The 15,591-nt window shown below is 41.8% G+C and overlaps 1 protein-coding gene across 1 annotated transcript in view; it reads left to right on the forward strand.

Annotated features, from left to right (window-relative positions):
* The window catches only part of USP34 (ubiquitin specific peptidase 34), a gene marked incomplete in the record, with an annotated part of 5,849,982 nt that overhangs the window by 1,525,852 nt on the left and 4,308,539 nt on the right, over positions 1-15,591 (forward strand). The window contains 1 exon segment of the mRNA XM_044061224.1: positions 11,367-11,492. Coding sequence (XP_043917159.1) covers positions 11,367-11,492 — 126 coding nt within the window.

The raw sequence follows: 15,591 nt of genomic DNA on the forward strand, positions 1-15,591 counted from the left end.
GGAAGCCAGTCTGGTGTTCCTCTGCCATAAACAAACTCTACAACAAAAGAAAGAAATTGCAAAAAAGAGTAAAATCCCATGACTGGAGGAACTCCCTGGTCAACCTCAGTAAGAAGCTGAGATCCCTCATAAAATCCTCCAAAGCTAGTTACGAAAACAAAATTGTCACTGACTCTAAAGACAACCACAAAGCATTCTATAGCTGTCAAGAATCTCAATGGCAACACTCAGATCTGCTCTGAGTTACAGCACAATGGCAGTAAATATACAGAACCAACTGATATTGCTAACATCCTGGCAGATAGGTTCAGTGCTAACTTTACCCCCCCCCCCCCTCACCCCCTAGAGGGCCCATCGCTATACCGGAAGAATGCAAAGTTCCTGTAATTACGGCTGCACAGGTAAAAAAACACACTCTCCAAAGCCAAGAACACAGCATCCAATGGACCTGACAATATCCCAGGCTGCCTTGTACACGAACTACAGAATGAACTGGCACCCTACCCAAGTACCATGTTCAATCATAGCCTCACCTCAGACTTTGTGCCCACTGAATGGCGCACCGCGACGGTTATCCCACTCCACAAAGGGGGAGCCACCACAGACCCTGGGAACTACCGCCCCATTAGCCTGACAAGCCTGGTCTGCAAGGCCATGGAACGTATCATCATTGAACACATAAACAAAGACATTGGTAATCTCCAAACTCTGGACCCTACCCAGTTCGGATTTGTAAAAGGCAGATCATGTCTCATAAACCTGATTGACTTCTTTGAAGCAGTCAGCAAAGCTATAGATGAGGGTAAGGTGGTTCACACAGCTTATCTAGATCTCGCCAAGGCTTTCGACACCATCCCCCACTCTGGAATTATAGATAAGCTCACTAAACTAGGTATATATCCATATGTCACAAAATGGGTTGCCAACTGGCTCACGGACAGAACCCACACTGTGAAAGTAGCATACTCCAAATCCGACTTCAGACCAGTGACAAGTGGAATACCACAGGGTTCAGTCCTGGGTCCTCTCCTGTTTGGTATCTGCTTCTCTGAAGTACAGGCTAACACAGAATGTCTTTGGCTAACAAAATTTGCAGATGACTGCAAACTAGGAGCCATAATCAAAACTCCTAACGATGTCGACATACTACAAAAGGGCCTCACTGAGACAGATTCCAGGTGTCAAAGCCATGGCCTGAAGCTCAATGCCAAAAAGTGTATTGTCATCCCCTTTGGTAAAAACTCTGTACCCATTAACTACCACATAGCTGGTAGTCTACTTAACACCGAAAATGTGATGGGACATTGGGACACAGGTGGACAGTAGTCTCTCCTTTGGTAATCACATCACCACAATGGTCAGGAAATCCTTCTACGTGGCTCACCTCATCACAAAAGACTTCTCATCCAGAAAAAGAGAGGTCATTGTTCCCCTCTACTCATCACTCATTAGACCCATTATAGAGTACAACGCCCCTTTTGGTATGTTCCTCACAAGACATCTACAACAATTGGAAAGGCTACAGAAATAACTCACAAAGAGGATTACCGGCCTCAAACAGATGCCCTACGCAGACGGTCTCAAAAAATCCAGCTTTACTCCATCGCATATCGCCTACGCAGAGACGATCTCTGCCTAACATACAAAGCTATTTCAAACCCAGAGCTGTTGGACATGCTCCACTTAATGAAATCCCAGTCCCTCTGAGCTACACTCTAGGGACCTAAACCTTGTCACCACAATAAACAGAACATGCTGGAGGGATAGATTCCTGTCCCAGAGACTTCCCATACTCTGGAACAGACTACCTATCTATGTGAAACAGAGCTCCTCATTAGCACTCTTCAAGAAAAATCTTGATGATTGGATAGGAAATAGGAAATTCACTCCAGGGATCACTTCTGTGGCTCTGCTTGACAGGGGCACAGGAAAATAATTTTCTTGGGTGGCCAAAGCCAGGGTACATTTTTGGCTAGGCGTATATAAGCCGTAGGGCCAATAGCCTAGTACCTACCTGTGAACATGGGATATATGCAAATGATCCTTATGAACATCATGTGTTTCAGCTAATTGGCGATTCTGAATGCTCGTGACTTTTCGTCTTTTTAATGGACAATTTCAGACGAATAAAGCCAAACCCCACTAGCTGTGGATATGCATATTTCATCCTCTTTATGACGTCATCAGCACAAGCAGAGTGTTTGACTAAGCATTAGAAACACAGGGCTGTTATACCCAGCTGATGTCCATTATCATTAGGGTCACTGCAAAAGTATCCCAAACAACAAACTAAAACAATGAGTGAGAAGGTCACTGAAAAAATCTGTAAAAACAAAATGAAAACTCCAGCAAAGCTAGAACTTCCACTGAGTGACCTCCCAAACCTCCTGTATCAGAGGCCTATGGGATATATGCAAATGATCCTTATGAACACCAGGTGTTTCAGCTAATTGGCAATTCTGAATGCCCATAACTTGTTTTGTCGTTTTAATGGACAATTTCAGAGCAATAAAGTCAAACCCCACTAGTGTGGATATGCATATTTCGGCCTTATGACCTCATTAGCACAGCACAAGCACAGTGTTTGACACCTGATGTTCATAAGCTAATGGAGTTTGGCTTTATTGGCCTGAAATTGTCCATTAAAATGACAAAACAAGTCATGGGCATTCAGAATCGCCAATTAGCTGAAACACCTGATGTTCATCAGGATCATTTGCATATATAAAATAAATTAAACCAAACCAGAGCCACAAAATGATGACAAAACTTTTAATTCAACACATCCACAGTAAGCGCTTTCATCCACTAAGGACTTCTTCAGACTGTATGATGTGTTACAAAAATACAGTCATTAAGTACACATGATCTATGATGTCACATGACATAATTTTTTCCTTTTAAGGAACGCAATGAACTTTTTCTGTCATTCAAACCAGGTAGATGGCAAGCGTTCAATTTTACTTGCCATTCTTGTTTAGTTAAATTATATTTCATTTCTATTTTCTTTTAAAAAATTGTTGAATCTCATCATTTATTGCAAAATTCACCATAGAAGAAAACTGTGATATCCCTGTATGTGTATAAGGCAGAATAAATTTACTTTCTGCAGGAACTTTAGAAGTGTCAATTAGCCAGTAAGCGTTAACATCATCATTATCCAAAGAATTACATGACAAAAAAGATTCACATGTGAAAAAACTTTCTTCTTCATCACTAACCCCTTCAATTTCTTCCCCAGCTGTTTTACTTTTATTTGTTTCAAAAAAATTCAACAAATGTAGTTTCCTGACTAACTGAAACATTTCAATTTGAATTTTATATTTTCTAGGTAATACTGTATGTACAAACTTCAGGCCACAATGAAGAACGGCCATTTCAGTCTCTTGCAAAACATGGCCTGACAAATACCATCATTATTATCATGTAAAACCGTAGTATTAGCAAGCTGTTGTCAATATTTAGTCCGTTTTGAATAATTGTCGTACCTAGTATATTGTCCCTCATTATATTTCTCTGTCCGTCCTTTTATCCTTCCATTGGTCGCATTGCATTGGTAACGAAAATTATTCCTAAAGTAACCTGGTTCTTGTGGAGTTGGTAATGGTGGATATGCATTGTCTTCTTGTTCAGATTCCCCCATGTTATTTATCACTTCCAACTAAGCAAAGGAAATACTATGTTTAGAACTTCCTTTACTAGAGGAATGCCTCTTACGATAAGAATGTGTCTGATTGGCTGGCTTTTGAAAGGGAAAGCCAGTACCATAATCACGGATGTCCTGCTCCAATTTATGAATTTCCCTTTTAATAATTTCCTCCGAAGACTTTTCTAGCTTGATATGAAAGTTACATAACACCTGGTTAAAAGATTGATTCCCCAACTTATGTGAGAGACTGGTACAAGCAACTGAAATATCTTCTTTCACTTTACGTTGTTTGACCATGTCTCTATCAATTAAAATACTTATCCACTTGGAGACGCATTTGTGAGCAGCTTGAATCTATTTAATCTCAGACTTATCTACGGGGTCATTTGTATCAAAAGGAGTTGCTGGATTCTTTATAAATCTAAGACCCTATGGTGTTATATCAAGGTCCAAGTAACGTAAGCTTAAAATATTATATTAAAGGGCATTCTTTTTAAATAGATATTTTTTCCATATCATCCACAGAACCCCAAATTTCAGAAGGAATGTGAGTCTCATCTTTATGTCCCACAACAAGAAAGGGGTTATCAGGTCTCTTATTAACCCCTTCCAACAATACTCTTTCCCATGCTTTTTGCGTTTCAGGAGTTTTTGAAGAGAAATTACCTTCCATTGAAGTCTCTCTAGATGAATTAATGTAATGTTCCATAGTCCGCTGGCTCCGATCTACTTCCTCTTCATGGAAGACATGGGGCAAATGCAGAAATGAAGAATAACTGGCCATAAATCCACAAACCAATAAATACCATGAAAGGAAGAGCAAATATAATCCACAACGTATGGTCAGTGAAGTAAAATAGTTCAATTAGCACAAGCACAAAATATAAAACTCTCAGTACTCCAAACTCAGCACAAGCACAAAATATAAAACAAATCAGTAGTCCATACTCTAGCACTTCAGCTTAGCAGCCTTTCTTCCAGGAGGTAATACACACCCAAAATGCAAGATTTTTATATACTCTACTTAATTACTCAATTACTTAATAAAAAAAAAAAACTACTCCAGATTAATTTACTGTTAAATACTTAAGTAAGAAATTCCCAGATGCGTTCTGTATTTAGTCAGCAGGTGTCATAGTATTATACTTTAAGATAAAAACAGTTTCTTTATACAGCAATACATTTTAAAAAAAAAATTCATTTTCTGCTGCTACATGCCCCAAAAGGCAATAGTACCTGAGATATCCTTGAGTCAGGCTGCTGACATCCCATTTTTCTCATCATCTTCCAGAACAAAGGGGAAAAGATCTTCCATTCCCAAGGTTTGCATAGGCAACTGAAATATTTGGGCAAATCACACAAAAGCCAGAACAGTTATTTGTTCCCTTCGCACAAGTTAGGGCTGGCAGGCTTGTGTCTAAGCAGATGTCCTTCCATTTCACTGTTGCAGTATTCATAACATTAGTGATCCCCTGCCTTGGGCAGCCTGACGTCTGGCCAGTATACCAAAGCCTTAGGTTGCTTAAAGGTACACCTTATATCACACGTATGCTCTTTGTGTAGCATAGGACACAAATTCTGAAGACGGTACATCCGGACGTCACCTTTGTTTGCCACCAGTCTGAATGCCATCTCTTGATTGTCGGTCTGAATGCCTGCATTCCATTGCTGGTTTCACCGAGCCGTTAAAGATAAGTAACCTGTTGGGGTCCCTTTTTTACTTGTTTTTTTTGTTGCTTATGCAGTTTCATGTCATCCAAAAAGGTAAACGCCAGTTTGGGAGACAGGTTCCCCATAAAGACCATCATGAACAATGTCTGTTTAGCCTTTGCACGTCACATGACCATATGTCCTCTTACATTTGTCAGACTTTTGTACATAAAACTTTGCGTAGTAGATTTTCTTCTTTGGCACTAAATCTTGAGAATCAGAGACTTTAGCTTCTCCCAAAACATGCATTGGAGGAACCTTCCCGCCCCAAGGGACAGCTGTCAGGGAAGAAGAAAGTCAAGAAGTCAAGGCTGGAATCTTCCACTGTTCAGCTTCAGCGGGGCATTTCTCCCAAGGTGGGTAAATGTCTGGAGGTTCGCCTGACTTTGTTGGATTGCTCTACTGTGATCAGTTTAGAAGCCTGTGGGGATCCGACTTTAAGCACATCTGAGGAGGCTTTGCAGATGTCTGTTTTCAGACGTTCAGGGAGAACCACAGTTGATTCTTTCCAAGGGGCCTAGGAGTTTTCCTCAGATTTTAGTAGAGAAGTCATCCTATTACTACTATTGAATGACGAGTTTTATAAGGCAGATGTCCCATTAAAGAAAATACAGAAAACTAAACACGTTTTTCCTCCCCCTAAGGAGCCACAGAGTGGCAGGCAGGTCCTCTACTACCCTTAAAAGATCCAGGGAACAGGATTCCTCTGAGGAGGAGTTAAATTCTGATGAGGAATCCCTTGGTTACTGCTCTCAAATTCCTTCTTTGTACAATGGGTCAGAGGAAGAGGAATCTACCAGTCCTGATACTCCCTTTGAAGAGATTTCTTTTGGTGGCACCGTCTCCAGGATGATGGTGTTCTTTAAATGGGATTGTGCTCAGTTCTCTGAGATTCACAAGAAGTACTTTGAGTTGTTGCAGATGGAATCTCCTAAACCTTATGCTGTTCATCCTGTTTTGGCTGCTTTGTTGGATGCAGTTTTCAATGCCTCTAAAGCTCCAGATTCTCAGCCCTCTGCTCCAAAGAAACCTGATTTTGTAGGGTGCCTAAGGACTGCAAATTTTTGTACAAGTGTTCTGCTGCTGGCCCCTCAGTGGTGTCTGTAGCATTTGGCAAGCACTCTCTATTACTTCCTTTACCCAATTTACTGCTCCCTGATAAAGACAGCAGAACCATGGAAAGGCTAGGTAAGAAGGTTTACACCTCGGCTACCTTGGCTTTTAGGACTGTTGTCAGACCCATATTTCCAGGGAGGTACGTGTTGGCTGTCCTATCCCAGGCTTGTCAGGTTATTTCTGATCCTCCAGACTCAGAGGGTAAATCTTCTGCTTTTTCCCCTGTTATGGACTTCCCAGGTGACTCATCATTCCATGAAGTGTAGTTATGATGCAGCAGATGCTTTTTCTAGGGCTACTGCTTTTTGGTCAGTGATGGAGTCATTCTTGGCTTCGGCTTTAACCTTTGCCTGATGACATCAAGGTTAAGTTGATGGATGCTCCTCTTGATAATAAACACTTGTTTAATGAAGCTTCTGCTGATTTGTTTAAGCCCCTTCAGGATAAGGGAAAGGTTTTACAGGAACTTAAACTGGTTTGTTTCTCCTCTTCCTAAATTTCAGAGAAACTACCCCAGTAAGCCAGCCTTTGTTCTCAGGCAATCTCGGCCTCCTTCTAAGGGCATAAAGGGTGGCAGGTGGGCTCCTCTTACAGACTACTCAGACTTCAGGACTTCAGAATTCTTCCTTTACAAACAAAGCAGATGCTATCCGACTATCATACCCCCCCCCCCCCCACCATTTGCCTAAAGATTACTCAGGATTCCTGGGGTTCTCTCCATTATTCACCAGGGGTATTTCATGGTTTAGAAATCCTTTCCCCCTTTTATGGATATTCCGCAGCCCCCTCGGGAACAACTGTCCTCTTCCCAAAGATGCTTTGGGACCGTTTGACTCGGGGTACTGTTCAAGAGGTGGCTGTGTCCCAAGGGGGAGGAGGTTTTACCCCAGGATGTTTCTAGTACACAGAAAGAGGGTACTTGTATAGACCTCACTCATCTAAACACTTTCATGAAGGTGCCCACTTTTCAAATGTTGTCCCTTCAGACTTTGTTCCCTCTTTTGCTTCTTCAGGCATATTTGGTGTGTCTGGATCTTCAAGGATGCTTATCTCCATATTCTGATCTGTCCCCTTTTCAGGAAGTTTTTGGCATTTCTCTGTTGCTTCCTGGCATTTTTTGTTTTCTGCTTTGCCCTTTGGCCTTTCTACTGCCCCAAGGGTATTCACCAAATGCCTTTCTCCTCTGATTGCATTTTGCAGGCTTCAGGGGATCAGAGTATTTTCCTACTTGGACAATCTGCTTTTTCAGGAATCCTCTCCAGAGATCCTGTTGCGAAATCTCCATTTTGCCATTTCTGTCCTTCAGAGCCTGGGGTTTGCAATAAACTTCAAAAAGTCTTCTCTGACTGCTTCTCAGGACCATATTTTTCTGGGTTGCAGGATTCAAACGGTGCATTTACTGGCATCTCTGCCTCCTCCCAAGGCCTTGACCCTGATCTCCTTAATTCAGACTGTTCTTCCTCTGGCTTCCATTATAGCCAAGTAGTTTCTGAGAGCTCTGGGTTTCATGGCATCCACCATCCCCATGTTCCATCTGGCCAAACTTCACATGAGGAAGCTGCAGTGGTTCCTGAAGTCAAGTTTGGCTTTCAACATGCTCATCCTCTAGAATTTGTAGTTCCTCTTCTACCTTGTCTCAAGAAGGAACTGCACTGGTGGATCCAGCAGGTGTCCTTAAATACAGAGCTCCCTTTTCATCCCCCTCTTCTCTGTCCGGAGCTGTTCACAGATGCTTCAGACATGGGATGAGGAGCAGCTTTTGGCTCCCTAAAGGTGCAGGTGGTCTGGTCTCCTCTTCAACATAAGGAGCACATCCTTGTCAGAGATGAGAGCCCTTTTTCTGGCTCTTCAGGCTTTTCATCTTCTTTTCTCCCTGGACCTCTCAAGGTGTTTACCGACAACACCACAGTGATATGGTATGTAAACAGGGAGGAACAAGATCTTATCTTCTTTGCCAGTTGCCAATTCTGGTATGGGTCTTGCTCTCCAGTATCAAGTGATTCTTCAGGCTGTTTACATTTCCTCAGGTCAGACCATCGTAGCAGACTCTCTGAGCAGGTCCTTAACTTAACTTCCATGAATGCATGCTTCACAAGGTTGTGTTTTTTGACATTGTCCACCAGTGGGGTACTCTTCAAATAGATTTATTTGCCTCTCCTCTGGATATTGTCCTGCAGTGGGGTACTCCTCAAATAGATCTGTTTGTCTCCTCTCTGAACAGACAACTTCCTCTATTTTATGCCAGAATCCCAGGTCCTCTGGTGTGGAAGGAGGAGAGCCTTCTCTTTTTTGGAAGGGTATGTTTCTTTATGCTTTCCCTCCCCTTTCTCTTATTCCAAAAGTTCTGTTCAAAATTCAACAGGATTCCCCCAAAATCTTGTTGGTGATTCCTTTTTGGCCAAGACAGCATTGGTTCCTCCTCCTGCATTTAGCCATGCACAGTCATCACAAGTTACCTCACATGGTGGACCTACTGACACAAGACAAGGGATCTCTCATCTGTCCCCATTTGTCCACTTTTCTGCTGACTCTCTGGGATGATAGGATTTTGATTCCGTGCAGACACTTTTTTTTTGAATACATGCTTACGGTCCTGCAGGAGGCCAGGAAACCCAGTACTAGGAAATCCTACTTATCCAAATGGAAGAGGCTTCCTGTTTGGTGTCGTCCTTGTAACCTGGATCCAATTTCTGTGGATGTTTCTTTGGTTCTCTCTTACTTGTGTGAATTGTTCAGTGATGGGTTGGCTTATTCTTCTGTTAAGACCCACTTATCAGACATCTCTGCGTGTCTCCCTCTATCTCCTCCTTAAGCTTCTATGTTTGAAGCTAAACAATTCCTTAAAGGTGTCCTTCATATTCGGCCTCCCAGGAAGCCTGTTCCTCCTCCCTGAGATGTTAATTTTGTTTTGTAGAAGTTCACTGTGGCTCCTTTTGAACCTGTATCTTCAGCTTCCTTGCAACATTGCTCTTGGAAGACTGTTCTTTTGTTAGCCCTTACGTCTGCCAAATGGGTGTCTGAGTTTAAGCCCTTATGGCTTGTCCTTCTTTTTTGGTGTTTCATAAAGACATGGTGTCCTTGTATACTAATCCTTTTATGTGCAAGGTGGTGAATGAGTTGTCCCTTAATCAGTCTATTCATTTGCTCACTTTTTCCCTTCTCTACAGTCTGCTAGTGAGAAGGTGATGCACATGTTGGATTTGCATAGACAACTCAGATTTTATTTGGATAAGACTAAGACTATTAGGAAATCTAATTAGCTCTTGGTTTCCTTTCATCCCAGGTCCTTGGGATTAGTTGTATCCAAGCAGTGTGTGTGTTCTTGTATTCAAAAGCTTTTCTTTTTGTTATTCTCATTTATTTATTATTTAACATTTGTTGACTGGTAAAGTCCGACTAGGACAGAGCCTATTTTCAGCGGAGGCCCAGGGAGAAATTCTCCAGACACATGTCTTTAGACTGTGGGAGGAAACTGGAGTACCTGGAGTTAAACCCATGTGAACGCAGGGAGAACATATAAACTCCACACAGGGCACCCCAGCTGAGAATCGAACAGGAGAGCCTCTTGCTATGAGGTGACGTTAACCGCTGTGCTGCTCTGCCATGGTAAGAGCCTTCCTTTTTTCTGTAAAGGCTCATTCTGCTAGAGCTGTGCCGTCCCCTGGTGCTTTTTTCAAGGGTTTAGATACTAACTGAGTCAGCTACCTGGACTTTTGTGCATACTTTTACCAAACACTACAAGTTGGATGGAATTTCTAGAGCTGGTTTTGCAAGGCCCATCCTTCATGGCTTCCTAGAGAGCCCTGCTGGTCCTTCCTCCTCCCAAGTTTCTTTCTGATCTGTGACACTCTCCATAATGTGATGACTTCTGCAACAGTGAAATGGAAGGTTGTAGTACAGTTGTGTAAAATTTTACCATAACGGTAGATGTCCTTCTCTTCACTGTTGCAATATTCACACTCTCCCTCCTCCCCTTGGTCCATTTCACTTCTGGATGGTACTGGTTATGTTTTGGTTTTCCTACTGGAGCTTTCAGTTCTGAGGATGGTACTTCACTTTTATGCTCTATGCTATACAAGGAGCATACGTGTGATGTACGGCGTAGCTTAAAGCAGTCTAAAGCTTTGGTATACTGGCCGGACATTGGGCTACCCTAGGCAGGGGATCCCTAATGTTATGAATACTGCAACAGTGACGAGAAGGACATCTACAGCTATGGTAAGATTTTACGCAACTGTACTTTTTAAAATTGGTATGTCTTTTCATCTTCTGCTATTTATTCCATGTCAAGATAATCCAGTGGCAAATGTGGTCACTTTCTACTAAAGCCACTTTAGCCCCACTACTGTTTTTTTAAGAGGGATCGGCTCTTAGACCATGTCATTCCTTCACACTATTTTAAAACATTGCAATTTGGATGCCTCCTCCATAGCAAGTTCAGGCATTACCACAGCCACGTTGGTTGGCCGTTGCAACCCAGTCATCCTTGGGTCATTCACACTGTCTGTCTAGGAAAATAACACCAGATTGTCCTCCTGTGAAGATTTTGTCCTTGCATAGCAAGAAAGCTTTCACAAGTGAGGCTAGAAGTTGTCCTGACGAGCCCTTTTCTAGTGGCCTTCATCATAGGAATACGAGCAGTAGAATGGCTAAAGAACTTCCTTATAGAGTCTGCAGGCAGGGAGCATGAGGCATTTAAGATTCTACAATTTGGTACTCAGGAATATAGTCTAGCCTCAGTGGCACCCTTTATTGAATAATGATAAGCCATGTTGAAAGTAAGGAGTGGCATATGATGATTATGATTTTTTTCTTATTACTGTCATCTAATGTTATGAATTTTTGTTTCATTATACACTTTGTCTGATGTAAATTATGCATTGTTTTGCAGCTTAAACATTGCAGCAGATATATACATGATCTGTTTCCTTCTTTGATCAAAAACTTGGATCCTGTTCCATTACGTCACCTTCTGAACCTTGTGTCTGCCCTTCATCCTAGTGTGCACACAGAACAGGTGAGAAATGTTCATTTAAGTATCACAAATTTTCAGCTGCAAGTCGTTTTTAATATTTTTTTTTTTTTTGAGAATTTGGATATTTCGATTCATAAGGAGAAGGTAGAATTTGTGTATGAGGGCTTTTATCTATCATCTTAGCTCATGTGATTTTGTACAGTGGAACATTTTGCGGCATAAAATTAGGTGCTGTACTCTTCACTGTTTTCAATGTTGCCTGGGAGTTGTCTGACCATCACACATCATATCTGTTTGCCTACATCATAGTCACCCATATTCCAGCAAGGCAAAAGCTGTCTCGTATGTTCACAGGCAACTTGGTGAGAGCTTTCCCAAACCATTCATTGTATGAGGTAGGTGGTAGTCAGTTGTCTCTCTCATTCCTGCTGAGCAAGTCACTGAGACAGTGCATTATTGTGACTGGGATACCTCCTAACATAACCACTTTTTGCAGTGACAGGTGACTTTACCACTGGCTGGGAGGGAGCCCCACCAGGCTTGCATTTTGTGCAGAGCCTCTGCAGCTTGATTGGTTTCATCCTTCTGTACTGTAGTTTGTTGGCAGGGTTCATCATTGCAGTGACAATTCTTTCTAAATATGGGCAAGCTTGCGTCTGCCTCTTTCTCTCACCCTCAACATCCAACTTTTCCCATGCTGGAGTCACTAATCAGTTCTTTTTGCCTAGGGGCATAATCAGGACTTTATCCCTCTGCACTACAGGTTGACTGCGGTGGTGGTGCTGCGGTAGCATTGTCGCCTCACAATAAGATGTTTTCCTGTTTGATTCTCAGCTAGAGCGTCTTCTGTGTGGAGACATGCGTGAATGGGCGTACCTTCGTTGAAGATTGTGCGTCAGGGCTGGCAACTCGGCACATAAAAATCTACTGCCAATCACTAGCGGACCGGAGTTCCACTGTGGCGACCCCTAACCGAGAAAAGCCGAAAGACACACCACCACTACAGGGCTAGTGTTATTTTTAAGTTCTTTTAGGCAAAGCATTTTGCAGTTGGCTCTCCTTAGGGGGGGAGAGTAGGTGTAGCAGTATGGCATAATAAAGTTTATTCACCTTTTGCAAACCATTTTCCACACAGATTTTTCCAAGTGATATCTCAAACTGTTTTTCCCTATCCTTTTTCCCCCCCTGAATCGGCGTTGTTTGTCCCTTAGGGTTGTTACAGAAATTTTAGCAGCACTGTAGCTCACTGTGTGCTTTTCAAATTTTCAGTTTGGTGTGTTTTTTCCTACAGCTAAATGACATGATAATGGAACTGTTGTGGCAGCCAAATAGCAAACCACCTGCTGCAAAGGAGATTCTTCTTTTTTGCTTTGCAGTACAGTATAATTCAATGTGTTAATTTCTAAACTCCATTTCTAAAAACTAGTGTGTTTAACATTTTTTAGACATCTGTATACCTATCCTCTTTGTATATACAACTTTTGTATTTCTATTGTATTTGTGAAAAAGCCAGCTTACACTGTTGTATATGACTTGTACTTGATAGCTGTCGTATTATGTATGTCCAACATTTAAATCACATTTTAGATCACTGTTTCAGTAGCTTAAGCCATATAGGTTATGGCCTTGCCTATTATATGACCACCAGCTTTCAAATCTTTTGGGCACCTTTCATGCACTCAAAGTATCACTGGCTTGAGTAAAGCCATATAAAAAAGTCTGAAAGCCAAAAGGCTTCAGAGCTTTCTTGCTGCAAAAGTGCTTCGCCTTAGCGAGCAAGGTTTTGACAGTCTGCTAGTAGCCCTTTCAAAAATCCATTTTCTTCTTGGGAAAAATCTTACATTGCGCGTCTCTCACTTTTGTTAAAAAAAAATTATGTGAAACTATTTTTTTTTTTGCTAGAAAATATTTTTTGTAGGACTGGCATGTTACTGGAGTGAGTTTTTACTTATGTGTTGCTTGTGTGGATGCACTGTGTAAAAATCTATTTTTTACAGTTATATTTTACATATTTATGTAGAGTTTGTGTGTATGGAGGGGATTTGGTGCTTTTTGTGACTATACCTCAGAATCTGTAAGAAGGTTCACAGACTAATTCAGGCTCCTGTGCCTTCTTGCAAAGTCTCCTTTCCAACTTGAACATTGAACAATTGTCAGTTTCAGTAGATGTCCTTCCATATCACTGTTGCAGTATTCCTTACTAAAGGGATCCCCTGCCAAAGGTTGCCCTGCATCCAGCCCATTTACTGAAGCTTTTAATTTTTTTAGAAGGATGTTGTACGTCATGCATATGCTCCCCGCTCTTGGCATATGGCATAAAGGTGATGCATGCATGGTTGTCCCTACCACAGAACAACTTTGCTGCCAGTCCAAGTGGCATGTTCGATCGTCGGTCTGAATGCGCCTTCGTTTCTGCTGGTTACCAAGCTGACTTTAGATAATTGCCCCATTGGGGGTTTTCTTATCTTCTTTTTCTTTTAGTTGCAAGACGTGCCATCCAGAAAGTGAAAATATCAGTGTGGGAGACAGATTCCCCAAAAGGGCCATCACGAGCAGTGCTTGTTTTGCTTGGGTGCTTCTCACGACCATACATTGTGCTTGGTTTGTCTAACATTTGTATTTAAGACTCCTGTTGTCTCTTCTCCTTGTCTATCTACCTAGAGAAGCAACGTCTTAACGTTGTTGGCGCAGGGTGTGATAGCAGATTTATCCAAGCCCAAGGGTCAGATGCTTGCCAAGAAAAAGACCAAAAATGTTAGGTCTGATAAGGCTGCTGTACCACCTCCCCCAGACATCTCTCGAGGCTGGTGAAAGCCTGGCAGATTGTCCAGTTATTCTGTCAGATTTCTCTGCCATGACCATTTGAGGCCAACATGGATCTGGCTTCTCGCACATCCTTGGAGGCTGTGCAGATGTCCGTTATGGATGTCGAGGGGAACCTGGGCTGATCATATTCAAGGAGTGTTCTGCACATTCTTGTTAGGGAGAATATTCCACACACTAGTAACTAAACATCGGACCAGTTAACTAAAATCAAGGAAACAACTTGCATGAGACCGCAGGAGCTGCTAAATGACTTCATTAAAGTTAAAACAAAAAAAAAAAAAACTGTTGAGTGCTTTTGTCCCATGAACTTGGGACTTCTTCAGAACTAACTAAGGTTAAAATATGCATCTAAAACAATGTACTTAGCCAAGCCTACCCTTTCATCCATTCATAGCAGATTACAAAATGTAAACGTCTTTAAAGGAACATCCCCATCATATGGTAGAAAAACTCAACAAGTGTATCAAATGACACCATAAACAGTGTAATAATCAACAAATGCACCACGTAAACAAATATTTAAAATGCCAAAAAAAGTGGGTTTGTATCATTTTTAAAAGTTTGTCATGTATGATTTCAGTTTTAAAGCACTAGCAGTAGATGACATCTCATTCTTCCCTGGGTTGATTGTATGCATTCAACTTAATTTGACATCTCAGTTCTGAGTGTTGGCAAGGTTCCAAACCTCCTAAGGTCTTTAGGGCTGATGTCCCTTTGAAAAAGGATATTTCCCCTGTTTCTATGGGTCCATAGCATGAATGGCAGGATTTTACACAGGGGTTGTTTAATGCCGTCATGGCCTTGAAGCCCCCCCCAGGAGTTTTTGTTCCTGTCCCACCTTGGACATCTACTTCTCTTAAGTAGCCTATGGAGCAGGACTCTTCTGATGAGGGTTTGGACTCGGGAAAAGAGTCTTTGGTTTAATCCTATCAGATTCCTTGTGCATTATACTATGGTTCTGAAGAGAAGGACTCCATTAATCCATATTCTCCCATTGAAGAGCTTTCTTTTTGGATACTGCCTCTGGTATGATGGAATTTTTTAAAATGGGATTGTACCCAGGTTTCTGATGTCCAGAAGAGGTTTTATGAACTCCTCCAAATGGAGTCTCCTAAGCCATCTGCTGTCCCTCCTGTCCTTGCTGCCTTGTTAGACACTTTTTTTTTCAGGAGTTTCTCAGACTCCTGATTGTCAGCCCCCAGCCCATAAAAAACTGATGGTGTTTATAAGGTGCCTGATGATTGTACATTTCTTTACAAATTTCCTTTTGCTTATCCCTCTGTTGTGTCTCTTTCTTCTGGAAAGATTGAAAAAA

The sequence above is a fragment of the Protopterus annectens genome, chromosome 1.part0 (assembly GCF_019279795.1).
Source record: "Protopterus annectens isolate FY-2018-M chromosome 1.part0, PAN1.0, whole genome shotgun sequence".
NCBI lineage: Eukaryota > Metazoa > Chordata > Ceratodontiformes > Protopteridae > Protopterus > Protopterus annectens.